At 42.5% G+C, this 25,871-nt stretch overlaps 2 protein-coding genes across 3 annotated transcripts in view; one reads left to right on the forward strand and one right to left on the reverse strand.

The window, feature by feature from the left end:
• The window catches only part of brm (ATP-dependent helicase brm), a 31,787-nt gene extending 10,856 nt beyond the window's left edge, over positions 1-20,931 (forward strand). Inside the window, exons 3-5 of the mRNA XM_073985733.1 lie at positions 4,779-6,816; positions 13,465-15,114; positions 19,557-20,931. Of these exons, the coding sequence (XP_073841834.1) occupies positions 4,779-6,816; positions 13,465-15,114; positions 19,557-20,416 (4,548 nt within the window). The 3' untranslated portion in view covers positions 20,417-20,931. The remainder of the gene's footprint in view (positions 1-4,778; positions 6,817-13,464; positions 15,115-19,556) is intronic.
• A 2,730-nt stretch (positions 20,932-23,661) lies between these two features.
• Positions 23,662-25,634, reverse strand: LOC141401307 (transmembrane protein 19). 2 transcript variants are annotated; one of them, XM_073981443.1, is made up of 4 exons: positions 25,333-25,634; positions 25,017-25,265; positions 24,807-24,959; positions 23,662-24,630 (listed from the first exon to the last, which is right to left on the reverse strand). In XM_073981443.1, exons 1-4 carry the CDS (start codon positions 25,451-25,453, stop codon positions 24,146-24,148), a joined length of 1,008 nt encoding a protein of 335 aa, XP_073837544.1. In that variant the 5' UTR covers positions 25,454-25,634; the 3' UTR covers positions 23,662-24,145. The 2 variants fall into 2 exon arrangements, with proteins under 2 accessions (XP_073837544.1, XP_073837543.1); XM_073981442.1 differs by having other exon boundaries at positions 25,324-25,634.
• Between the last annotated feature and the right edge of the window lie 237 nt (positions 25,635-25,871).

A 25,871-nucleotide genomic window follows, 5' to 3' on the forward strand; every position in this document is an offset into this window, starting at 1 on the left:
TTCTGATAGAAAATGATCGTCTATAGACCTTTTCTAAAAGCAAAGATGCTTCCATGGACTCTTCGGAAAGAAAGGGTGCTTCTATAGATCCTTTCTAAAGGAAAACGGGCTTCCAGAGAAACTTCCTGAAATGAAAGAGGCTTTCAGAGACCCATTTTTAAAGAAAATAGGCTTCCAGAGACCATTTCTGTAAGAATGGCAGCTTCTAAAGAGCCGTTCTAAAAGAAAGAAAACAGGCTTCCAGAGAACGTTTCTAAAAGAAGAAGCTTTCTGAAAGAAAATGGGGTTCCAGAGACCTGTTTTTTAAAGAAAATGGGATACTAGAGACGCTTTCTGAGAGACAGCCGGCTTCTATAGAGCATTTCTGAAAGAAAAAGGGCCTCTTGAGACCCTTTCTAAAAGAAAGCGTTATTCCAAAGACTTATTCAAAAAGAAAGCGGGCATCTATAGACCATTTCTAAAAGAAAGGGTGCTTCTATAGAGAAAACGGGCTTCTAGAGACCCTTTCTAAAAGAAAACGGCCTTCAAGACACCCTTTCTGAAAGAAAATGGGCTTCAAAGGACTCTCTGAAAGGAAATGGACTTCTAGATACCCTTTCTGAAAGAAAAGGGGCTTCTAGAGATCCTTTCTGAAAGAAAACAGGCTTCTAGACCACTTTCTGAAAGAAAACGGGCTTCTAGATAACCTTTCTGAAAGAAAAGGGGGTTCCAGAGAAACTTTGTGAAAGAGAGGGTGCTTCTATAGACTCTTTCTGACAAAAAATGTTGCTTTTATAGACCCTTTCTGAAAGCAAAGCTGTTTCCAAAGACCCTTTCTGAGAGAAAACGGGCACACTTCTCAAAGAAAATGTTCTTCCAGAGACACTTCTGAAAAAAGGGCTTCCGGAAACCCTTTGGGTAAAAAAGCTGGCATCAAAAGACCCTTCCTCATAAAAACTAAAGGTCTAAAGAAATTATTTAAAAAATCCACGAGGTCTAAAAAAATTCTTTAAAAAATACACGAGGTCTAAAAAAATTATTTTTAAAATCCACGAGTTTTAAAAAAATTCTTTAAAAAATCCACGAGGTCTAAAAAAATTATTTTTAAAATCCACGAATTTTAAAAAAATTCTTTAAAAAATCCACGAGTAGTAAAAAAAATTCTTTAAAAAATCCACCATTTGTAAAAAAAATTCTTTAAAAAATCCACCATTTGTAAAAAAAATTCTTTAAAAAATCCTCGAGTTCCAAAGAAATTATTTAAAAAATCAACGAGGTCTAAAAAACTTATTTTTAAAATCCTCGAGGTCCAAAGAAATTATTTAAAAAATCCTCGGGGTCCACAGAAATTATTTAAAAAATCCTCGGGGTCCACAGAAATTATTTAAAAAATCCACGAGTTGTAAAAAAATTCTTTAAAAAATCCACGAGTTGTAAAAAATTCTTTAAAAAATCCACGAGTTGTAAAAAAATTCTTTTAAAAATCCACGAGTTGTAAAAAAATTCTTTAAAAAATTCACGAGTTGTAAAAAAATTATATAAAACATCCACGAGTTGTAGAAAAATTCTTTAAAAAATCCACGAGTTGTAAAAAAATTCATTAAAAAAACCACGAGTTGTAAAAAAATTCTTTAAAAAATCCAGGAGCTGTAAAAAAATTCTTTAAAAAATCCACGACCCAGAGACCCTTTCTAAAAGAAACGGTCTTCAAGAACACTTTCTGAAAGAAAATGGGGCTCTAAAGACCCTCTCTGAAAGAAAATTAGCTTCTAGAGACCCTTTCTGTAAGAAATGGGGCTTCCGTAACCCATTTCTGAAAGAAAAGGGGCTTCTAAAAATCTTTGTGAAAGAAAGGGTGCTTCTTTAGACCCTTCTTGAAAGAAAGGGTGCTTCTTTAGACCCTTCCTGAAAGAAAGGGTGCTTCTTTAGACCCTTGCTGAAAGAAAGGGTGCTTCTTTAGACCCTACCTGAAAGAAAGGGTGCTTCTTTAGATCCTTCCTGAAAGAACGGGTGTTTTTTTTAGACCCTTACTGAAAGAAAGGGTGCTTCTTTAGACCCTTCCTGAAAGGAAGGGTACTTCTTTAGACCCTTCCTGAAAGAAAGGGTGCTTCTTTAGACCCTTCCTGAAAGAAAGGGTGCTTCTTTAGACCCTTCCTGAAAGAAAGGGTGCTTCTTTAGACCCTTCCTGAAAGAAAGGGTGCTTCTTTAGACCCTTCCAGAAAGAAAGGGTGCTTCTTTAGACCCTTCCTGAAAGAAAGGGTGCTTCTTTAGACCCTTCCTGAAAGAAAGGGTGCTTCTTTAGACCCTTCCTGAAAGAAAGGGTGCTTCTTTAGACCCTTCCTGAAAGAAAGGGTGCTTCATTAGACCCTTCCTGAAAGAAAGGGTGCTTCTTTAGACCCTTCCTGAAAGAAAGGGTGCTTCTTTAGACCCTTCCTGAAAGAAAGGGTGCTTCTTTAGACCCTTCCTGAAAGAAAGGGTGCTTCTTTAGACCCTTCCTGAAAGAAAGGGTGCTTCTTTAGACCCTTCTTGAAAGAAAGGGTGCTTCTTTAGACCCTTCGTGAAAGAAAAGCTGTTTTAGAGAACCTTTCTGAGAGAAAACGGACTTCCAGAGACTCTTCTGAACAAATGGGCTTTCGAAAACCCGTTTCGGAAAGAAAGCGACCATCTATAGACCCTTTCTGAAAGAAAGCGACCATCTATAGACCCTTTCTGAAAGAAACCGGGCTTCCAGAGACCCTTTCGCAAAGAAATGGTGCTTCTATAGACCCATTGAAAGAAAAAGGTTTTCTATAAGAAGACCTCAGGGTCTTCTATGAGAAGACCTCTGGGTCTTTTATAAGAAGACCTCAGGGTCTTTTATAAGAAGACCTCAGGGTCTTCTATGAGAAGACCTCAGAATCTTCTATGAGAAGATCTAAGGTCTTTTATGAGAAGACCTCAGGGTCTTCTATGAGAAGACCACAGGGTCTTCTATGAGAAGACCACAGGGTCTTCTATGAGAAGATTTCAGGGTCTTCTATGAAAAGACGTCAGGGTCTTCTATGAGAAGACCTCAGGGTCTTCTGTGAGAAGACCTCAGGGTCTTCTGTGAGAAGACCTCAGGGTCTTCTATGAGAAGACCTCAAAGTCTTCTATGAGAAGACCTTTGGGTCTTCAATGAGAAGATATCAGGGACTTCTATGAGAAGACCTCAGGGTCTTCTTTGAGAAGATCTTAGGGTCTTCTATCAGAAGACCTCATGGTCTTTTATGAGAAGACCTCAGGGTCTTCTATGAGAAGACCACAGGGTCTTCTATAAGAAGACCACAGGGTCTTCTATAAGAAGACCTCAGGGTCTTCTATGAGAAGACCACAGGGTCTTCTATGAGAAAATTTCAGGGTCTTCTATGAAAAGACGTCGGGGTCTTCTATGAGAAGACCTCAGGGTCTTCTATGAGAAGACCTCAGGGTCTTCTGTGAGAAGACCTCAGGGTCTTCTATGAGAAGACCTCAAAGTCTTCTATGAGAAGACCTTAGGGTCTTCAATGAGAAGATATCAGGGACTTCTATGAGAAGACCTCAGGGTCTTCTTTGAGAAGATCTTAGGGTCTTCTATCAGAAGACCTCATGGTCTTCTATGAGAAGACCTCAGGGTCTTCTATGAGAAGATTTCAGGGTCTTCTATGAGAAGACCTCAGGGTCTTCTATGAGAAGACTTCAGGGTCTTCTATGAGAAGACTTCAGGGTCTTCTATAAGAAGACCTCAGGGTCCTCTATGAGAAGACCTCAGGGTCTTCTATGAGAAGACCTCAGGGTCTTCTATGAGAAGATTTCAGGGTCTTCTAAGAGAAGACCTCAGGGTCTTCTATGAGAAGACCACAAGGTGGTTTATATGAGAAGACCTCTATTAGGAGACCTCAGGGTCTTCTATGAGAGGACCTCAGGGTCTTCTGTGAGAAGACCTGAGGGTCTTCTATGAGAAGACCTCAGGGTCTTCTATGAGAGAACCTCAGGGTCTTCTATAAGAAGACCTCAGAGTCTTCTATGAGAAGACCACAAGGTGGTCTATATGACAAGACCTCTATTATTATGAGAAGACCTCAGGGTCTTCTATGAGAAGACCTCAGGGTCTTCTATGAGAAGACCTCAGGGTCTTCTATGAGAAGACCTCAGGGTATTCTATGAGAAGACCTCAGGGTCATCTATGAGAAGACCTCAGGGTCATCTATGAGAAGACCTCAGGGTCTTCTATGAGAAGGCCTCAGGGTCTTCTATAAGAAGACCGCAGGGTCTTCTATGAGAAGACCTATATTATGTGACCTCAGGGTCTTCTATGAGAAGACCTATATTAGGAGACCTCAGGGTCTTCTGTGAGAAGACCTCAGTGTCTTCTATGAGAAGACCTCATGGTTTTCTATGAGAAGACCACAGGGTCTTCTATGAGAAGAACTCAGGGTCGTCTATAAAAAGATTTTAAAGTCTTCTATGAGAAGACCTCAGAATCTGAATCTCATAAGCAACAGTAGTCGACCTCGCTGTTATCGCATGCGATGCTGTGGGCCTAACCAACTCCTCAATTGGTAAATTAATTTCATGTGCTTATGCGTTTTCGATCTTTCTTCTCTTAACTCTCCCACTCAGAGAAACTAGGCTGTCATTTAAATCGAAAATCTCACGTATTTAGGATGAATTCATGGGTCCCGAGGTCTGCTCATACTAGACGTAACTACTTCCCAAAGATTCTTTTAAAATTAAAGTCCAATTTTATTTGAAATAAAAACTCCATAACTAACCCCATCCTTTCTCTTTATTTTTTTCAGGGTCCACCCACCGGTCCTCCCGGCCAGGGGCCACCAGGACCTCCAGAACGGGCGGGTCAAGAAAACCTACACGCCTTGCAACGTGCCATCGACACCATGGAAGAAAAAGGTCTGCAGGAAGATCCTCGCTATACCCAGCTACTGGCCATTAGGGCCACATCTAAACATCAACATTTGACCAGCAATCAGATTAATATGTTGCGCACTCAAATTACCGCCTATCGTCTTTTGGCTCGCAACAAACCCATCTCTCTGCAAATGCAACAGGCATTCCAGCAGGCAGCCCAGCAACAGGCTGCTGCAGTAGCTGCTGCCCAGCAGCAACAGCAACAACAACAGCAGCAACCACCCAACACAATACCAGGACATCCAGGAGTACCAGGTCCGGCACCTTGTCCTCCGGTGCCACCGCAACAACAGCAGCCAGGGCAGACGGGTACACCACCTCAATGTAGCACACCACCAGCATCGGCCTACGGTCAACCGCCAAATGTGGCGGGAAAAATGCAACCACCACCCCATATCCAGCAGCAACAACAACAAATGCCACCAGGTGTGGGGGTACCTCAAACACAACCACCAAATGTCCAAGATATGCATCAAATGCCGAATGGTGGAAAACCCACTGGTCCTCCTATGATGGGTGGTGGCCAACCACCAATTTCATCACCCATGCCTGCAACCATGGCCGCACAGGGTATACGACCACCCGGCCCTGGCGTAGTGGGTATGCCACCACAAGGAGTGCCCAAACATGGTGCTCCACCACCACAACAACCCATGCCCAAACCAAATCGCATCACCACAGTTGCCAAACCTCAGGGCTTAGATCCCATTGTCCTGCTACAAGAACGGGAAAATCGCATTGCCTCACGCATTGCCCTGAGAATGCAAGAATTGCAGCGACTACCAGCCACAATGCCGGAGGATTTACGTTTACAGGCAGCCATTGAGTTGAGGGCTTTGAGAGTTTTAAATTTCCAACGCCAATTGCGGACCGAGATTGTCCAATGTACCCGTCGCGATACCACCTTGGAGACAGCTGTCAACATTAAGGCCTACAAACGTACCAAACGTCAGGGGTTACGTGAAGCTCGAGCCACAGAGAAATTGGAGAAACAACAAAAACTTGAGGCGGAACGTAAGCGCAGACAAAAGCACCAAGAGTTCCTCGCAGCTGTTCTACAACATGGCAAAGATTTCAAGGAATATCACAGGAACAACAAGGCCCAATTGGCCAGGATTAATAAGGCAATTATGAACTACCATGCCAACGCGGAGAGGGAACAAAAGAAGGAACAAGAGAGGATCGAAAAGGAACGTATGCGTCGCTTGATGGCCGAGGATGAAGAGGGTTATCGTAAACTTATCGATCAAAAGAAAGATAAACGTTTGGCCTTCTTGCTGTCTCAGACCGATGAGTATATCAGCAACTTGACCCAGATGGTCAAACAGCATAAGGATGACCAAATGCGCAAGAAGGAGGAGGAACACAAGCGGCTATTGCAATACAAGAAAGATTTGTTGATGAGTGGAGAATACATGACCATTGATGATAATTGTATTGCTGCAGATTTACATGTTACCGTGGTGGAGACAGCCACCGGCAAGAAGTTGACCGGAGAGGAGGGTCCAATGTTGAAGAACTTGGCCAAGTGGTTGGAACAAAATCCCGGTTGGGATTGGTGTGATGACGATGAAGAGGTCAAGGAAGAAGAAAGGGCCAAAGAAGAGGCAGCCAACAAGGAAACAACCAATGCCGATGGTAGCAAGAAGACCGGAATCGAAGAAGATGATCATCGCAGTGAGGAGGAGGTTAAGGCATTGATTCAAAAGGTCAAAGTCGAGGATGATGAATACCGTACGGAGGAGCAAACTTATTACAGCATTGCCCACACCATACACGAAAAGGTCACGGAGCAGGCTAGCATTCTGGTCAATGGTAAATTGAAGGAATACCAAATCAAGGGTCTGGAATGGTTGGTTTCGCTGTACAACAATAATCTCAATGGTATTCTGGCCGATGAAATGGGTCTGGGTAAGTGATGATTTGATTTGAGAGAGATACCGGATACCGTGCGTACCATTTTTGCTAATATTTTTGAACTATTTTGGGGATATCGGGATACCGGAATGAATTGACCGATGATGAACAGAAATATTACTATATGTATATTTTGGACCAGCACACTACCCGATTCAAAAGTTGTAGTTGTAGTTGTAGTCACTACACATGGTGACCGTGGGTGCTTTTACATCTTTGGAACCTTTTTCCCAGGAAGTATGGACTTGCCCCTTAAGAAAGTTATACCTTCGTAATGAGGACCTTGAGCAGAACCCATTGCAAGACAAATCAAAACGATCCGAGGGTGGACTTAAACCGCACTTTTCCAAAATTTTCTTTTAGAAATCTTTCAGAAAGGGTCTAGTTCAGAAATGTTCATAGAAGCACCCTTTCCTTGAAGGGGTATAAAAGCGAAAAGGGGGGTATAGAAGCAGAAGGGGGAGTGGTACAGAAGCACCCCTTCTTTGAGGAGGGGTATAGAAGCACACTTTTATTTAAAAAGGGTCTATAGAAGCAGCCTTACTTTGAGAAAGGGACTATAGTGGGTCCCTCTCTTTCCGAAAGAGTCTGTAGAGGGTCCCTTTCTTTCCGAAAGGATCTAAAGAGGCACCCTTTCGTTCCCAAAGGGTCTCTAGATCGTCCCTTTCTTTCAGAATGTGTCTATAGAAGCACACTTTCTTTCCGAAGGGGTTTATAAAGGCACCCTTTCATTCCGAAAGGGTCTATAGAGGCACCCTTTCTTTCCGAAAGGATCTAAAGAGGCACCCTTTCTTTCCGAATGGGTCTCTAGATTGTCCCTTTCTTTCCGAAAGAATCTAAAGAGGCACCCTTTCTTCCCGAAAGGGTTTATCAGGGCACCCTTTCTTTCCGAAAGGGTTTATCAGGGCACCCTTTCTTTCCGAAAGGGTCTATAGAGGCACCCTTTCTTTCCGAAAGGGCTTATTGAGGCTCCCTTCATTCCGAAAGGGTCTATATACGCACTCCTTCTTTCCGAAGGGGTCTATAAAGGCACCCTTTCATTCCGAAAGGGCCTATAGAGGCACTCTTTCTTTCCGAAGGGTTCTATAGAAGCACCCTTTCTTTCCGAAAGGGCCTATAGAGGCACCCTTTCTTTCCGAAAGAATCTAAAGAGGCACCCTTTCTTTCCGAAAGGGTCTATAGAGGCACCCTTTCTTTCCGAAAGAATCTAAAGAGGCACCCTTTCTTTCCGAAAGGGTTTATCAGGGCACCCTTTCTTTCCGAAAGGGTCTATAGAGGCACCCTTTCTTTCCGAAAGGGTCTAAAGTGGCACCCTTTCTTTCCGAATGGGTCTCTAGATTGTCCCTTTCTTTCAGAATGTGTCTATAGAAGCACACTTTCTTTCCGATGGGGTTTATAAAGGCACCCTTTCATTCCGAAAGGGTCTATAGAGACACCCTTTCTTTCCGAAAGGGTCTAAAGTGGCATGCCTTCTTTCCGAATGGGTCTCTAGATTGTCCCTTTCTTTCAGAATGTGTCTATAGAAGCACACTTTCTTTCCGAAGGGGTTTATAAAGGCACCCTTTCATTCCGAAAGGGTCTATAGAGGCACTCTTTCTTTCCGAAGGGTTCTATAGAAGCACCCTTTCTTTCCGAAAGGGCCTATCGGGGCACTGTTTCTTTCCGAAAGCGTCTATAGACGCACTCCTTCTTTCCGAACGAGTCTCTAGAGGGTCCCTTTCTTTCAAAGGATCTAAAGATGCGCCCTTTCTTTCCGAAAGGGTCTCTATATCGTCCCTTTCTTTCCGAAAGAATCTAAAGAGGCACCCTTTCTTTCCGAAAGGGTTTATCAGAGCACCCTTTCTTTCCGAACGAGTCTCTAGAGGGTACCTTTCTTTCAAAGGATCTAAAGATGCGCCCTTTCTTTCCGAAAGGGTCTCTAGATCGTCCCTTTCTTTCCGAAAGAATCTAAAGAGGCACCCTTTCTTTCCGAAAGGGTTTATCAGGGCACCCTTTCTTTCCGAAAGGGTCTATAGAGGCACCCTTTCTTTCCGAAAGGATCTAAAGTGGCACCCTTTCTTTCCGAATGGGTGTCTAGATTGTCCCTTTCTTTCAGAATGTGTCTATAGAAGCACACTTTCTTTCCGAAGGGGTTTATAAAGGCACCCTTTCATTCCGAAAGGGTCTATAGAAGCACCCTTTCTTTCCGAAAGGGCTTATTGAGGCTCCCTTCTTTCCGAAAGGGTCTATAAAGGCACCCTTTCATTCCGAAAGGGCCTATAGAGGCACTCTTTCTTTCCAAAGGGTTCTATAGAAGCACCCTTTCTTTCCGAAAGGGCCTATCGGGGCACCGTTTCTTTCCGAAAGGGTCTATAGACGCACTCCTTCTTTCCGAAGGGGTCTATAAAGGCACCCTTTCATTCCGAAAGGGCTTATTGAGGCTCCCTTCTTTCCGAAAGGGTCTACATACGCACTCCTTCTTTCCGAAGGGGTCTATAAAGGCATCCTTTCATTCCGAAAGGGCCTATAGAGGTACTCTTTCTTTCCGAAGGGTTCTATAGAAGCACCATTTCTTTCCGAAAGGGCCTATCGAGGCACCGTTTCTTTCCGAAAGGGTCTATAGACGCACTCCTTCTTTCCGAAGGGGTCTATAAAGGCACCATTTCATTCCGAAAGGGTCTATAGAGGCACCCTTTCTTTCCGAACGAGTCTCTAGAGGGTCCCTTTCTTTCAAAGGATCTAAAGATGCGCCCTTTCTTTCCGAAAGGGTCTCTAGATCGTCCCTTTCTTTCCGAAAGAATCTAAAGAGGCACCCTTTCTTTCCGAAAGGGTTTATCAGGGGACCCTTTCTTTCCGAAAGGGTCTATAGAGGCACCCTATCTTTCCGAAAGGGTCTAAAGTGGCACCCTTTCTTTCCGAATGGGTCTCTAGATTGTCCCTTTCTTTCAGAATGTGTCTATAGAAGCACACTTTCTTTCCGAAGGGGTTTATAAAGGCACCCTTTCATTCCGAAAGGGTCTATAGAGGCAACCTTTCTTTCCGAAAGGGCTTATTGAGGCTCCCTTCTTTCCGAAAGGGTCTATATACGCACTCCTTCTTTCCGAAGGGGTCTATAAAGGCACCCTTTCATTCCGAAGGGGCCTATAGAGGCACTCTTTCTTTCCGAAGGGTTCTACAGAAGCACCCTTTCTTTCCGAAAGGACCTATCGAGGCACCGTTTCTTTCAGAAAGGGCCTATAGACGCACTCCTTCTTTCCGAAGGGGTCTATAAAGGCACCCTTTCATCCCGAAAGGCTCTGTAGAGGCACCCTTTCTTTCCGAACGAGTCTCTAGAGGGTCCCTTTCTTTCAAAGGATCTAAAGATGCGCCGTTTCTTTCCGAAAGGGTCTCTAGATCGTCCCTTTCTTTCCGAAAGAATCTAAAGAGGCACCCTTTCTTTCCGAAAGGGTTTATCAGGGCACCCTTTCTTTCCGAAAGGGTCTATAGAGGCACCCTTTCTTTCCGAAAGGGTCTCTAGATTGTCCCTTTCTTTCAGAATGTGTATATAGAAGCACACTTTCTTTCCGAAGGGGTTTATAAAGGCACCCTTTCATTCCGAAAGGGTCTAAAGTGGCACCCTTTCTTTCCGAATGGGTCTCTAGAATGTCCCTTTCTTTCAGAATGTGTCTATAGAAGCACACTTTCTTTCCGAAGGGGTTTATAAAGGCACCCTTTCATTCCGAAAGGGTCTATAGAAGCACCCTTTCTTTCCGAAAGGGCTTATTGAGGCTCCCTTCTTTCCGAAAGGGTCTATATACGCACTCCTTCTTTCCGAAGGGGTCTATAAAGGCACCTTTTCATTCCGAAAGGGCCTATAGAGGCACTCTTTCTTTCCGAAGGGTTCTATAGAAGCACCCTTTCTTTCCGAAAGGGCCTATCGGGGCACCGTTTCTTTCTGAAAGGGTCTATAGACGCACTCCTTCTTTCCGAAGGGGTCTATAAAGGCACCCTTTCATTCCGAAAGGGTCTGTAGAGGCACCCTTTCTTTCCGAACGAGTCTCTAGAGGGTCCCTTTCTTTCAAAGGATCTAAAGATGCGCCCTTTCTTTCAGAAAGGGTCTCTATATCGTCCCTTTCTTTCCGAAAGAATCTAAAGAGGCACCCTTTCTTTCCGAAAGGGTTTATCAGAGCACCCTTTCTTTCCGAACGAGTCTCTAGAGGGTACCTTTCTTTCAAAGGATCTAAAGATGCGCCCTTTCTTTCCGAAAGGGTCTCTAGATCGTCCCTTTCTTTCCGAAAGAATCTAAAGAGGCACCCTTTCTTTCCGAAAGGGTTTATCAGGGCACCCTTTCTTTCCGAAAGGGTCTATAGAGGCACCCTTTCTTTCCGAAAGGATCTAAAGTGGCACCCTTTCTTTCCGAATGGGTGTCTAGATTGTCCCTTTCTTTCAGAATGTGTCTATAGAAGCACACTTTCTTTCCGAAGGGGTTTATAAAGGCACCCTTTCATTCCGAAAGGGTCTATAGAAGCACCCTTTCTTTCCGAAAGGGCTTATTGAGGCTCCCTTCTTTCCGAAAGGGTCTATAAAGGCACCCTTTCATTCCGAAAGGGCCTATAGAGGCACTCTTTCTTTCCAAAGGGTTCTATAGAAGCACCCTTTCTTTCCGAAAGGGCCTATCGGGGCACCGTTTCTTTCCGAAAGGGTCTATAGACGCACTCCTTCTTTCCGAAGGGGTCTATAAAGGCACCCTTTCATTCCGAAAGGGCTTATTGAGGCTCCCTTCTTTCCGAAAGGGTCTACATACGCACTCCTTCTTTCCGAAGGGGTCTATAAAGGCATCCTTTCATTCCGAAAGGGCCTATAGAGGTACTCTTTCTTTCCGAAGGGTTCTATAGAAGCACCATTTCTTTCCGAAAGGGCCTATCGAGGCACCGTTTCTTTCCGAAAGGGTCTATAGACGCACTCCTTCTTTCCGAAGGGGTCTATAAAGGCACCATTTCATTCCGAAAGGGTCTATAGAGGCACCCTTTCTTTCCGAACGAGTCTCTAGAGGGTCCCTTTCTTTCAAAGGATCTAAAGATGCGCCCTTTCTTTCCGAAAGGGTCTCTAGATCGTCCCTTTCTTTCCGAAAGAATCTAAAGAGGCACCCTTTCTTTCCGAAAGGGTTTATCAGGGGACCCTTTCTTTCCGAAAGGGTCTATAGAGGCACCCTATCTTTCCGAAAGGGTCTAAAGTGGCACCCTTTCTTTCCGAATGGGTCTCTAGATTGTCCCTTTCTTTCAGAATGTGTCTATAGAAGCACACTTTCTTTCCGAAGGGGTTTATAAAGGCACCCTTTCATTCCGAAAGGGTCTATAGAGGCAACCTTTCTTTCCGAAAGGGCTTATTGAGGCTCCCTTCTTTCCGAAAGGGTCTATATACGCACTCCTTCTTTCCGAAGGGGTCTATAAAGGCACCCTTTCATTCCGAAGGGGCCTATAGAGGCACTCTTTCTTTCCGAAGGGTTCTACAGAAGCACCCTTTCTTTCCGAAAGGACCTATCGAGGCACCGTTTCTTTCAGAAAGGGCCTATAGACGCACTCCTTCTTTCCGAAGGGGTCTATAAAGGCACCCTTTCATCCCGAAAGGCTCTGTAGAGGCACCCTTTCTTTCCGAACGAGTCTCTAGAGGGTCCCTTTCTTTCAAAGGATCTAAAGATGCGCCGTTTCTTTCCGAAAGGGTCTCTAGATCGTCCCTTTCTTTCCGAAAGAATCTAAAGAGGCACCCTTTCTTTCCGAAAGGGTTTATCAGGGCACCCTTTCTTTCCGAAAGGGTCTATAGAGGCACCCTTTCTTTCCGAAAGGGTCTCTAGATTGTCCCTTTCTTTCAGAATGTGTCTATAGAAGCACACTTTCTTTCCGAAGGGGTTTATAAAGGCACCCTTTCATTCCGAAAGGGTCTAAAGTGGCACCCTTTCTTTCCGAATGGGTCTCTAGAATGTCCCTTTCTTTCAGAATGTGTCTATAGAAGCACACTTTCTTTCCGAAGGGGTTTATAAAGGCACCCTTTCATTCCGAAAGGGTCTATAGAAGCACCCTTTCTTTCCGAAAGGGCTTATTGAGGCTCCCTTCTTTCCGAAAGGGTCTATATACGCACTCCTTCTTTCCGAAGGGGTCTATAAAGGCACCTTTTCATTCCGAAAGGGCCTATAGAGGCACTCTTTCTTTCCGAAGGGTTCTATAGAAGCACCCTTTCTTTCCGAAAGGGCCTATCGGGGCACCGTTTCTTTCTGAAAGGGTCTATAGACGCACTCCTTCTTTCCGAAGGGGTCTATAAAGGCACCCTTTCATTCCGAAAGGGTCTGTAGAGGCACCCTTTCTTTCCGAACGAGTCTCTAGAGGGTCCCTTTCTTTCAAAGGATCTAAAGATGCGCCCTTTCTTTCAGAAAGGGTCTCTAGATCGTCCCTTTCTTTCCGAAAGAATCTAAAGAGGCACCCTTTCTTTCCGAAAGGGTCTATAGAGGCACCCTTTCTTTCCGAAAGGGTCTAAAGTGGCACCCTTTCTTTCAAAAAGGTACTATAGAAGTCACCATACGGGCAGAGTAGGGTTCTTGCATTGGCTAAAATGAAACAAAAACCATACAGCTGATATGTTATTTCATCCATTTTACATTATCAATCTTCTCCTCTTCCTCCTCCTTTCCAGGTAAGACCATTCAAACTATATCCCTGGTCACGTATTTAATGGATCGCAAGAAGGTAATGGGTCCATATTTGATTATTGTTCCATTGTCCACCTTGCCGAATTGGGTGTTGGAATTTGAGAAATGGGCCCCCTCAGTGGGTGTGGTAAGCTATAAGGGTTCACCTCATGGCCGTCGTCTGCTGCAAAATCAAATGCGGGCCACCAAGTTCAACGTACTCCTGACCACCTATGAATATGTCATCAAAGATAAGGCAGTTTTGGCCAAGATCCAATGGAAATACATGATCATTGATGAAGGTCATCGTATGAAGAATCATCACTGCAAGCTGACGCAAGTTTTGAATACCCATTACATTGCCCCATACCGTCTGCTGCTGACCGGTACTCCCTTGCAGAACAAATTGCCGGAATTGTGGGCTTTGTTAAATTTCCTTTTGCCCTCGATTTTCAAATCCTGCTCCACATTTGAGCAATGGTTTAATGCACCCTTTGCCACCACCGGTGAAAAGGTGGAGTTGAATGAAGAAGAAACTATTTTGATTATTCGGCGTTTGCACAAGGTACTGCGTCCTTTCCTGTTGAGACGTTTGAAAAAGGAAGTCGAACATCAGCTGCCCGATAAGGTGGAATACATTATCAAATGTGACATGTCTGGCCTACAAAGGGTGCTCTATAAGCACATGCAGTCGAAGGGTGTATTGCTAACCGATGGCTCCGAAAAGGGTAAACAGGGCAAGGGTGGTGCCAAGGCCCTGATGAACACAATTGTCCAGCTGCGCAAACTTTGCAATCACCCCTTTATGTTCCAACACATTGAAGAGAAATTCTGTGATCACACTGGGGTCCATGGCATGGTGTCGGGGCCAGATCTATATCGTGTCTCTGGTAAATTTGAGCTTTTGGATCGTATTTTGCCGAAATTAAAAGCCACGGGACACAGGGTATTGCTTTTCTGTCAAATGACCCAATGTATGACCATTATTGAGGACTATTTGAGCTGGCGCCAATTCGGTTACCTACGTTTAGATGGTACCACCAAGGCCGAAGATCGTGGTGAACTGCTACGCAAATTCAATGCCAAGGATTCGGATTATTTTGTTTTCTTACTCTCCACGCGTGCCGGTGGTTTGGGTTTGAATTTGCAAACAGCCGATACTGTGGTGATTTTCGATTCCGATTGGAATCCTCATCAAGATTTACAGGCCCAGGATCGTGCTCATCGTATTGGCCAGCGTAATGAGGTACGTGTTCTGCGTCTGATGACGGTGAATTCTGTGGAGGAACGTATTTTGGCAGCGGCTCGCTACAAATTGAACATGGACGAGAAAGTTATCCAGGCTGGTATGTTCGATCAGAAATCGACGGGCAGCGAACGTCAACAATTCTTGCAAACTATTCTCCATGCCGATGATGGTGATGAGGAAGAAGAAAATGAGGTGCCTGATGATGAAATGATTAATATGATGATTGGCCGTTCGGAAGAAGAAATAGAACTGTTTAAGAAAATGGATATTGAAAGGAAGGCGGAAGATGAACGCCTACATCCTGGCCGGGAACGTTTGATTGATGAATCTGAGCTGCCCGATTGGTTGACCAAGGACGATGATGAGGTTGAGCGGTGGCATACATATGATGAGGATACTATATTGGGTAAGTTATTTACAAACAAAAAAAATAATTTAGAGAAGTCTAAAATCGTAATATTTTGTGAAGGCCAAAAGAGGGTCCAGGGTGCTTCCTTTCTATCAGAAAGGGTCCATAGAAGCAGCCTTTCTTACGGAAAGGGTCCATAGAAGCAGCCTTTCCTTGCAAAAGGGTCTCTAGAGGCACCCTTCTTTGCGAAAGGAGGGACTCTAGAGGCATCCTTTCTTTCCGAAAGTGTCTACAGAGGCACTCTTTCTTTCCGAAAAGGTATTCAGACGCATCCTTACTTTCCAAAAGTGTGTATAGAGGCACCCTTTATTTCCGAAAGGGCCTATTGAGGCACCCTTTCTTTCCGAAAGGGCCTATAGAGGCAACCTTTCTTTCCGAAAGAGCCTATAGAGGCACCCCTTCTTTCCGAAAGAGACTCTAGAGGGTCCCTTTCTTTCCGAAAGAATCTAAAGGGGCACCCTTTCTTTCCGAAAGTGTCTAAGGAGGCACCCTTTCTTTCCGAAAGGTTCTATAGAGGCAACCTTTCTTTCCGAAAGGGCCTATAGAGGCACCCTTTCTTTCCGAAAGAGTATCTAGAGGGTCCCTTTCCGAAAGGGTTTATCGAGGCACCCATTCTTTCCGAAGGGGTCTATAGAGGAACTCTTTCTTTCCGAAGGGGTTTATAAAGGCACCCTTTCATTCCGAAAGGGTCTATAGAGGCACCCTTTCTTTCCGAATAGGCCTATAGAGGTACCCTTTCTTTCCGAAAGGGCCTATAGAGGCACCCTTTCTTTCCGAAAAGTTCAATAGAGGCACCCTTTCTTTCCGAAAGGGCCTATAGAGGCACCCTTTCTTTCCGAAAGAGTATCTAGAGGGTCCTTTTCTTTCCGAATGGGTCTATAGAAGCACCCTTTCTTTCCGAAAGGGTTTATCGAGGCACCCATTCTTTCCGAAGGGGTCTATAGAGGAACTCTTTCTTTCCGAAGGGGTTTATAAAGGCACCCTTTCATTCCGAAAGGGTCTATAGAGGCACCCTTTCTTTCCGAAGGGGTCTAAAGAGGCACCCTTTCTTTCCGAAAGGGTCTATAGAGGAACTCTTTCTTTCCGAAGGGGTTTATAAAGGCACCATTTCATTCCGAAAGGGTCTATAGAGGCACTCTTTCTTTCCGAAAGGGTCTATTGAGGCAACCTTTCTTTCCGAAAGAGTCTCTAGAGGGTCCCTTTCTTTCCGAATGGGTCTATAGAAGCACCCTTTCTTTCCGAAAGGGTTTATCGAGGCACCCTTTCTTTCCGAAGGGGCCTATAGAGGAACTCTTTCTTTCCGAAGGGGTTTATAAAGGCACCCTTTCATTCCGAAAGGGTCTATAGAGGCACCCTTTCTTTCCAAAGGGTTCTATAGATGCACCCCTTTATTCCAAAAGGGACTCTAGAGGCAACCTTCCTTTCCGAAAGGGTGTATAGATGCACCCTTTCTTTTCGAAAGGGTCTATCGAGGCACCTTTTCTATCCGAAGGGGTCTATAGAGGCACGCTTTCTTTCCGAAAGAGTCTCTAGAGGGTCCCTTTCTTTCCTAAGGGGTCTAAAGAGGGTCCCTTTCTTTCCTAAGGGGTCTAAAGAGGCACCCTTTCTTTCCAAAAGGGTCTATAGAGGCACCCTTTCTTTCCGAAGGGGTCTAAAGAGGCACCCTTTCTTTCCGAAAGGGTCTATAGAGGAACTCTTTCTTTCCGAAGGGGTTTATAAAGGCACCATTTCATTCCGAAAGGGTCTATAGAGGCACTCTTTCTTTCCGAAAGGGTCTATTGAGGCAACCTTTCTTTCCGAAAGAGTCTCTAGAGGGTCCCTTTCTTTCCGAATGGGTCTATAGAAGCACCCTTTCTTTCCGAAAGGGTTTATCGAGGCACCCTTTCTTTCCGAAGGGGCCTATAGAGGAACTCTTTCTTTCCGAAGGGGTTTATAAAGGCACCCTTTCATTCCGAAAGGGTCTATAGAGGCACCCTTTCTTTCCAAAGGGTTCTATAGATGCACCCCTTTTTCCAAAAGGGTCTCTAGAGGCAACCTTCCTTTCCGAAAGGGTGTATAGATGCACCCTTTCTTTTCGAAAGGGTCTATCGAGGCACCCTTTCTATCCGAAGGGGTCTATAGAGGCACGCTTTCTTTCCGAAAGAGTCTCTAGAGGGTCCCTTTCTTTCCTAAGGGGTCTAAAGAGGGTCCCTTTCTTTCCTAAGCGGTCTAAAGAGACACCCCTTCTTTCCAAAAGGGTCTATAGAGGCACCCTTTCTTTCCGAAGGGGTCTAAAGAGGCACCCTTTCTTTCCGAAAGGGTCTAAAGAGGCACCCTTTCTTTCCGAAAGGGTCTATAGAGGAGCTCTTTCTTTCCGAAGGGGTTTATAAAGGCACCCTTTCATACCGAAAGGGTCTATAGAGGCACCCTTTCTTTCCAAAGGGTTCTATAGATGCACCCCTTTTTCCGAAAGGGTCTCTAGAGGCAACCTTCCTTTCCGAAAGGGTGTATAGATGCACCCTTTCTTCTCGAAAGGGTCTATCGAGGCACCCTTTCTATCCGAAGGGGTCTATAGAGGAACTCTTTCTTTCCGAAGGGGTTTATAAAGTCACCCTTTCATTCCGAAAGGGTCTATAGAGGCACCCTTTCATTCCGAAAGGGCCTATAGAGGCACCCTTTCATTCCAAAGGGGTCTATAGATGCACCCTTTCTTTCCGAAGGGGTCTATAGAGGAACTCTTTCTTTCCGAATGGTCTATAGAGGAACTCTTTCTTTTCGAAGGGGTTTATAAAGGCACCCTTTCATTCCGAAAGGGTCTATAGAGACGTCCTTTCTTTCCGAATGGACCTATAGAGGCACGCTTTCTTTCCGAAAGAGTCTCTAGAGGATCTATTTCTTTCCTAAGGGGTCTAAAGAGGGTCCCTTTCTTTCCTAAGGGGTCTAAAGAGGCACCCTTTCTTTCCTAAGGGGTCTAAAGAGGCACCCTTTCTTTCTTTCCGAAGGGGTCTAAAGAGGCACCCTTTCTTTCCGAAAGGGTCTAAAGAGGCACCCTTTCTTTCCGAAAGGGTCTATAGAGGAACTCTTTCTTCCCGAAGGGGTTTATAAAGGCACCATTTCATTCCGAAAGGTTCTATAGAGGCACCCTTTCTCTCCGAAAGGGCCAATAGAGACACTCTTTCTTTCCGAAAGGGTCTATAGATGCACACAAAGACCCAAAAGGGGCCTTTAGTTGCACCCTTTCTTTCCGAAAGAGTCTATAGAGGCACACTTTCTTTCCCAAGGAGTCAATAGATGCACTCTTTCTTTCCGAAAGTGTCTATAGCGGCACCCTTGCTTTCCGAAAGGGCCTATAGAGGCACCCTTTCTTTCCGAAACAGTCTCTAAAGGGTCTTTCTTTCCGAAAGGATCTAAAGAGGCACCCTTTCGATTCGAAAGGGTCTCTAGATCGTCCCTTTCTTTCCGAATGGATCTATAGAAGCACCCTTTCTTGGGTAAGTTATTTACAAACAAATTATCTTCTTATCTTTCATTCCGAAAGGGTCTATAAAGACACTCTTTCTTTCCGAAAGGGTCTCTAGAAGGTCCCTTTCTTCACGAATGGGTCTATAGATGCACACTTTTTTTCCGAAAGGGTCTATAGAGGCACCCTTTCCTTCTGAAAGGGCCTATAGAGGCACCCTTTCTTTCCGAAAGGGCCTATAGAGACACTCTTTCGTTCCGAAAGAGTCACAAGAGGGTCCCGTTCTTTCCGAAAGGATCTAAAGAGGCACCTTTTCGTTCCGAAAGTGTCTCTAGAGTGTCCCTTTCTTTCCGAATGGGTCTCTAGCGGCACCCTTTCTTTCCGAAAGGGTCTATAGGGGCACCCTTTATTTCCAAAGGAGTCTATAGATGCACCCTTTCTTTCCGAAAGAGTCCCTAAGGGCACCCTCTATTTCCGAAAGGGTCTTTAGGCCGCCCTTTCTTTCCGAAAGGGTCTATAGAGGCACCCTTTCTATCCGAAAGGGTCGATAGTGGCACCCTTTCTTTTAGGAAGGGTATAAAGAAGGACCCTTTCTTTCCATTCTTCCAGAATGTGTCTCTGGAAGCTCCTTTTCTTCCAGAAAGGGTCTCTGGAAGCACCCTATCTTCCAGAGACGGTCTCTGGAAGCACCCTATCTTCCAGAGACGGTCTCTGGAAGCACCCTTTCTTTGAGGAAGGGTCTATAGAAGCGGCCTTTCTTTTAGAAAGGATCTATAGAAGCAGCCTTTCTTTCAGAAAGGGTCCATAGAAGCAGACCTTCTTTTAAAAGGGGTCTCTGGAAGAACTCCTTTCTTTCAGAAAGGGTCTATAGAAGCGCCCTTTCTTTCAGAAAGGTTCTATAGAATGGCAGGAAAGGAATTGATGGAGGATTTAACAGTTCGGTGTTTTTACTTGCTTATACGTTCCTAACTTTTTATTTTTGTTTCTTACTTCCCACCAGGTCGTGGTTCCCGTCAACGCAAGGAGGTGGACTACACCGATAGCCTCACCGAAAAGGAGCTGCTACGGGCCATTGATGACGGCGTTGAATTCGATGAGGAAGACGAAGAGGAAGAAGCCAAGCGCAAGCGACGTAAACGTAAAAATCGCAAAGATGATTCGGATGACGATTCGGTTGTTGGTCAAACCATTAAACGGCGTCGTCGTCAAAATATCGACAAGAAAATGAAGAAACAAATGAATAAAATCATGTCGGCGGTCATCAAATATACCCACGATGATGGACGCATCCTGTCCGAACCATTTATGAAACTGCCCTCACGGCAAAGACTACCCGATTATTATGACATTATCAAGCGGCCGGTGGACATTAAGAAAATCTTGCAACGTATTGAGGATTGTAAATATGCCGATTTGGATGATCTGCAGAAAGATTTTTCGCAATTATGTCAAAATGCTCAAATCTATAATGAAGAGAACTCGTTGATCTATTTGGATTCCATTGAGCTGGAAAAGGTGTTCATAAATGCAAGGCAGCGAATAACAGCAGCTGCTGCGGCCCAAGCATCTGCAGCAGCAGGAGAAAGCGGTGGTGGTGGTGGCGCTGGATCAGATAATTCCGATAATGATGAAGAGGACACCCAAGATAATTCAGATGATGAAGAAATTGCCACAACATCGGCGGCAGCTGTCAAAATGAAATTAAAACTGAATAAATCCGTTAGCGCAACACCATCCACACCAACACCATCGTCCTCGGCTCCGCCTGTGAGTGCTTCAACCAGTAAAAAACAAACCAGACGCAAACGTTCACAAAAGAAATACACCATATCGGATGATGATGACGATGATATGGATTAGCTACCACTTGGAGTGGTATTCTCTCTGCAGCAGCAGCAGCAACAACAGCATCAAACGGATGAATCAAATCACAAGAGTTCTTAGGATTCTTTAGGATTTGCTGTCCATTGAAAAGCACTACTCTATTTCCTTCTTCCTCTCAATGTGTTTAGGTTCGAGTCTCTTAATTTATAAAAACAAAAACTTCTTTGAAAAGTAGAATAGGTTCATTTTTTCCTAAACTTTTACAATTGATATCTCTCTCTCTCTTCTCCCCCAGAAATCAAGTTTTATAAACCTGGTTTGGGGGTAGTCACATTCTCTAAAATTTAACTTTATTTTAAATTATTTCCTCCCAATCTTGAAAATTATTACCATGTCCCGCGTATACTAAAACTAATTATGATGCCCTATAAAACAAACAAAAAAAATGTATCCATTATCAAGTCTTATCAGAATTTCAATGCAACAACAAGTAAAAAAAAAAACTTTCACAAAATTATCACTAATAATCAATATAAAATAATATACAAAAATTGTTGTTATTATTTATAACCAAACGCCGAATCTCTGTAAGTACAAAGTTTAAGGGTAAACATAACCGAAATCAACCTCGAAACCCCAAATCGTTACTGCAGTTTTAATTGATATCTGTTATATATACAGTGTTCTTATGTTCGGAGACCTATAGTACAATTTGATGTAGAACATTTATTCCTTTGACACCAAACCCCTAAAATGAGGTCTTGAGGAGAATATGAGATCAACCGAAATTAACCTCAAAATCCCAAATTGTTACTGCAGATTAAATTGATATCTGTTAGACTATCGCCTATCTTTTGCTTGGGGTCCTATAGTAAAATTTCATCCAGAACATTTCTTTCTTTGACACCAAACCCCTAAACTGAAGTCTTGGGGAGAAATTACCAGCAACCGAAATTAACCTCAAAATCCTTAATTGTTACTACAGTTTTAATTGATATCTGTTAGACTATCAGCTATCTTTTGCTTGAGGACCTATAGTGAAATTTGATGTAGAACATTTATTCCTTTGACTTCATAGTCCTAAAATGAAGTCTTGAGAAGAATATGACAACAACCGAAATTAACCTCAAAATCCTAAATTGTTTCTGCAGTTTTAATTGACATCTGTTAGACTAATTACGTTCTTTTGCTTGGAGACCTAGAGTAAAATTTGATGTAGAACTTTTATTCCTTTGACATCAAAGCCCTAACATGAAGTCTTTAGGAGAATGTTCCAACAATCGAAATTAACCTCAAAGACAGGAATTGTTATTGTAGTTTTAATTGATATCAGTTAGGCTAACATCTTTCTTTTGCTTGGGGGGTCCTATAGTAACATTTTATGCTGAACATTTCTTTCTTTGACACCAAACCCCTAAACTGAAATCTTGGGGAGAAATTACCAGCAACCGAAATTAACCTCAAAATCCTAAATTGTTACTGCAGTTTTAATTGATATCTGTTAGACTATCAGCTAACTTTTGCTTGGGGACCTATAGTACAATTTGATGTAGAACATTTATTCCTTTGACATCAAAGCCCTAAAATGAGGTTTTGAGGAGAATATGACTTCTCCCGAAATTAACCTCAAAATTCCAATTTGTTACTACAGTTTTAATTGATATCTGCTAGACTATCACCTATCTTGGGGACCTATAGTAAAATTTGATGTAGAACATTTATTCCTTTGACATCAAAGCCCTAAAATGAAGTCTTACGGCAAAAATTCCAACAACCGAAATTAACCTCAAAATCCCAAATTGTTACTGCAGTTTTATTTGATATCAGTTAGGCTAACAGCTTTCTTTTGCTTGGGGACCTAGAGTAAAATTTGATGTAGAACTTTTATTCCTTTGACATCAAAGCCCTAACATGAAGTCTTGAGGAGAATGTTCCAACAACCGAAATTAACCTCAAAGACAGGAATTGTTATTGTAGTTTTAAATGATATCAGTTAGGCTAACAGCTTTCTTTTGCTTGGGGTCCTATAGTAAAATGTCATGCTGAACATTTCTTTCTTTGACACCAAACCCCTAAAATAAGGTCTTGAGAAGAATATGGCTTCAACCGAAATTAACCTCAAAATCCCAATTTGTTACTGCAGATTAAATTCATATCTGTTAGGCTAACAGCTATCTCTTACTTGGGGACCTATAGTAAAATTTGATGTAGAACATTTATTCCTTTGACATCAAAGCCCTAAAATGAAGTCTTACGGCAAAAATTCCAACAATCGAAATTAACCTCAAAATCTCAAACTGTTACTGCAGTTTTAACTGTTACTTGCTTTTAGACCTAGAGTAAAATTTGATGTAGAACATTTATTCCTTTGACATCAAAACCCTAACATGAAGTCTTGAGGAGAATGTTCCAACAATCGAAATTAACCTCAAAGACAGGAATAGTTATTGCAGTTTTAATTGATTTCAGTTAGGCTTACAGCTTTCTTTTGCTTGGGGTCCCATAGTACAATTTCATGCTGAACATTTCTTTCTTTGACACCAAACCCCTAAACTGAAGTCTTGGGGAGAAATTACCAGCAACCGAAATTAACCTCAAAATCCTTAATTGTTACTAGAGTTTTAATTGATATCTGTTAGACTATCAGCTATCTTTTGCCTGGGGACCTATAGTAAAATTTGATGTCGAACATTTATTCCTTTAACATCAAAACCCTAACATGAAGTCTTGAGAAGAATATGACAACAACCGAAATTAACCTCAAAATCCCAAATTATTACTGCAGATTAAATTGATATCTGTTAGGCTAACAGCTTTCTTTTGCTTGGGGAACTAGAGTAAAATTTAATGTAGAACATCTATTCCTTTGACATCAAAGCCCTAACATGAAGTCTTAAGGACAAATTACCAGCAACCGAAATTAACCTCAAAATCCTAAATTGTTACTACAGTTTTAATTGATATCTTTTCGACTAACAGCTATCTTTTGTTTGGGGACCTATAGTAAAATTTGATGTAGAACATTTATTCCTTTGACTTCATAGCCCTAAAATGAAGTCTTACGGCAAAAATTCCAACAACCGAAATTAACCTCAAAATCCCAAATTGTTACTGCAGTTTTAATTGATATCTATTAGACCAATAACGTTCTTTTGCTTGGAGACCTAGAGTAAAATACAATGCTGAAAATTTATTTCATTGACACCAAAGCAATAAAATGAAGTCTTCGAGAAAAAATGTGGATGAGGATATTATTTATCGAAAAATAAAAACTAGATTCCTTTATTTAAATACATTTTATTATTGTTTTTATAAAAACATCGAAGCATTTAAAGTTTAAATGCACACAAAAAATTTAAAACAAATACAAATAACGTATTGTATGTTAGTTAATAAGTCCACAAAGTTTACGATCAGTCACATTTACAATTTCATTAATATTTTAAACTTGATAAAACTAAAATTTTCGAGACACGCTGCAAGACAAACTAAATACAAAAGCTAAATATTTTACAATCTTGTAAAACTAAAAATATGCCTTAGGGCCAGTTCAGGTTCTACGCTTGGATTCTTCTGAAATATTCATCAATGGTTGGCTTTGGCTTCTAAAGTTTGAAATTTAAGTGACAATTTTCAAATAATAGTTTCGTCATAATGAAATAGCCAGCGTTGCATTCAATACAACAACTAAACTATAATGAATACTTCATATCAACCCAAATGAATCCCCTAAACTGCAATTACTCCAAAATAAAACCCCAGTCCCTAACGCTCCGGCCAATATTTCATTGCTATTGTGGGTATGCAAACACCCGTGACAATACTCGATATTAAATTGACACTGTGATTATCAATGATACGTAAACCACTTATATATCTGACATTGCCTTCATCGGGACTTTCGACAATTTTACCATCTTCATCTATACCGGAATATTGCAGCGTTGCTCCGAGCAGGGAATCTACCAAAGAACCAAATAGTCCAGCCAAACCACCCCATAATATTAAAGGCCATTGGGGCGGGGCCACCAAATACATGTGGGCGGGAGCAGTAAAATGTATTGTTATAAAATATGCCAAACCCACCACTACACCAGCCAAAAAGCTTACAATCAAGCCAATAAATGATACGCCACCATTCGTGCCCCTAGGTACCTTTTTAAACGATGTTATTAGATAGGGATCACCTTTCGATAGCACACTGCCAAGTTCACTGGCCCAGGTGTCACCATTGCAGCTGGCAAAGACAGCTAAAAATGAAATGAATTTAGATTATATCAATATTCTATCAATAGTCTAAGTTATTCGGGGGGGGTTATTCTAAACAAAAATTCCCCTTGAGTTGTCTTTTCGCCGTTTCGACTTAAAGGAGAAAGTGAAAAAACTCATTGGGAATTTTCGCTCAGAATAACCCCCATCAACTTACCCATCACCGCAATACCCAACCAGCTGGCCCTATAATCTCGCACAAAATCAATTGTCCTTTCACTGCTGCCCACATCAATTAAATACAAAATTGCCAATTGGGTGGCCATTCCAGAATTGCACAACACCTGAACCCAGTTTCGTTGACCCTCACCTAGAATAAAACCACAAATTAGAGCTGGTACTACGTTTGCTAACTATCTCCTCTTACCTTCTTTAAAATCTTTTTCAATCTTCCTCTTCATGTGTGAACGAAACTTGGTTGCCCTTGATGAGGTAAAGAAAAATGCAGCCAAACTAGCAAAAAATGCATGACTGGAAATGGACAATGTAATTGCCACTATAATTCCCAATGCTGCCCCAGATTTATTTACAGATTTTCTCTTTAATGCCACTACCATTAGCATAAATGGAGCTAGTATAGAAAATAACCATCTTGTGGGTGGTATCACAGGAGATTCTAGAAGAAAGAAAAAGTATTTCACACAAAAGTTTATAATTAAGCAAAATTTAAATACCTTTGATACCTTCAAATTCACTGGTCCACAGTTTCGAAAGAAATGAATTACCCAGCCACATAAACAGTGATATGGGAATGGAAAGACCACAAAATAAAAGCGGCAACCAATCACGAATATTCAGGGCCATTTCTTGAATATGTAAGGGAAATATTGCAATATTTCACATTAAAGTCACTCCAATCTCCTAAATTAGCCAAAGTTGCAAAGAAAAATGCAAATTAAAGAAATTTCACCAAAAACAAACTGTTTAGAATGAAAATCAAAGCATAAATCAAATGCCGAACTACAAGACTTTCTTTTTCGACGGCGCAAAATGCAGAAAGCACGGCGTTGGCCTCTCAATCTGACAAGTGTTTTCGAGTGCTCCCTAGCAAAATTGCGCTCACATGATGGTTTTATTTTTCCATAAATCATTAACAGAATATAGTAAATAAATCTTCACAAACATTTGTAAATGGTAAAAATGTAATCTGCTTTATGTTTTTAATATATTTTATATAATGAGTAACTTGGAGCCAAATGACAACACTGTTATTGGGCTCTCA

Source organism: Musca autumnalis, unplaced genomic scaffold (assembly GCF_047663935.1).
Source record: "Musca autumnalis isolate F117 unplaced genomic scaffold, ASM4766393v1 scaffold_4, whole genome shotgun sequence".
In the NCBI taxonomy this organism is placed as follows: Eukaryota; Metazoa; Arthropoda; class Insecta; order Diptera; family Muscidae; genus Musca; species Musca autumnalis.

Coding starts and splice junctions, on each gene's coding strand:
- LOC141401307 (XM_073981442.1), bottom strand. CDS start 25,453: ATGGCCCTGAATATTCGTGATTGGTTGCCGCTTTTATTTTGTGGTCTT. Junction 25,266..25,323: donor TGAATTTGAAGGTATCAAAG/GTATTTAAATTT, acceptor TCTTTCTTCTAG/AATCTCCTGTGATACCACCC. Junction 24,631..24,806: donor GTTGGGTATTGCGGTGATGG/GTAAGTTGATGG, acceptor TTTCATTTTTAG/CTGTCTTTGCCAGCTGCAAT.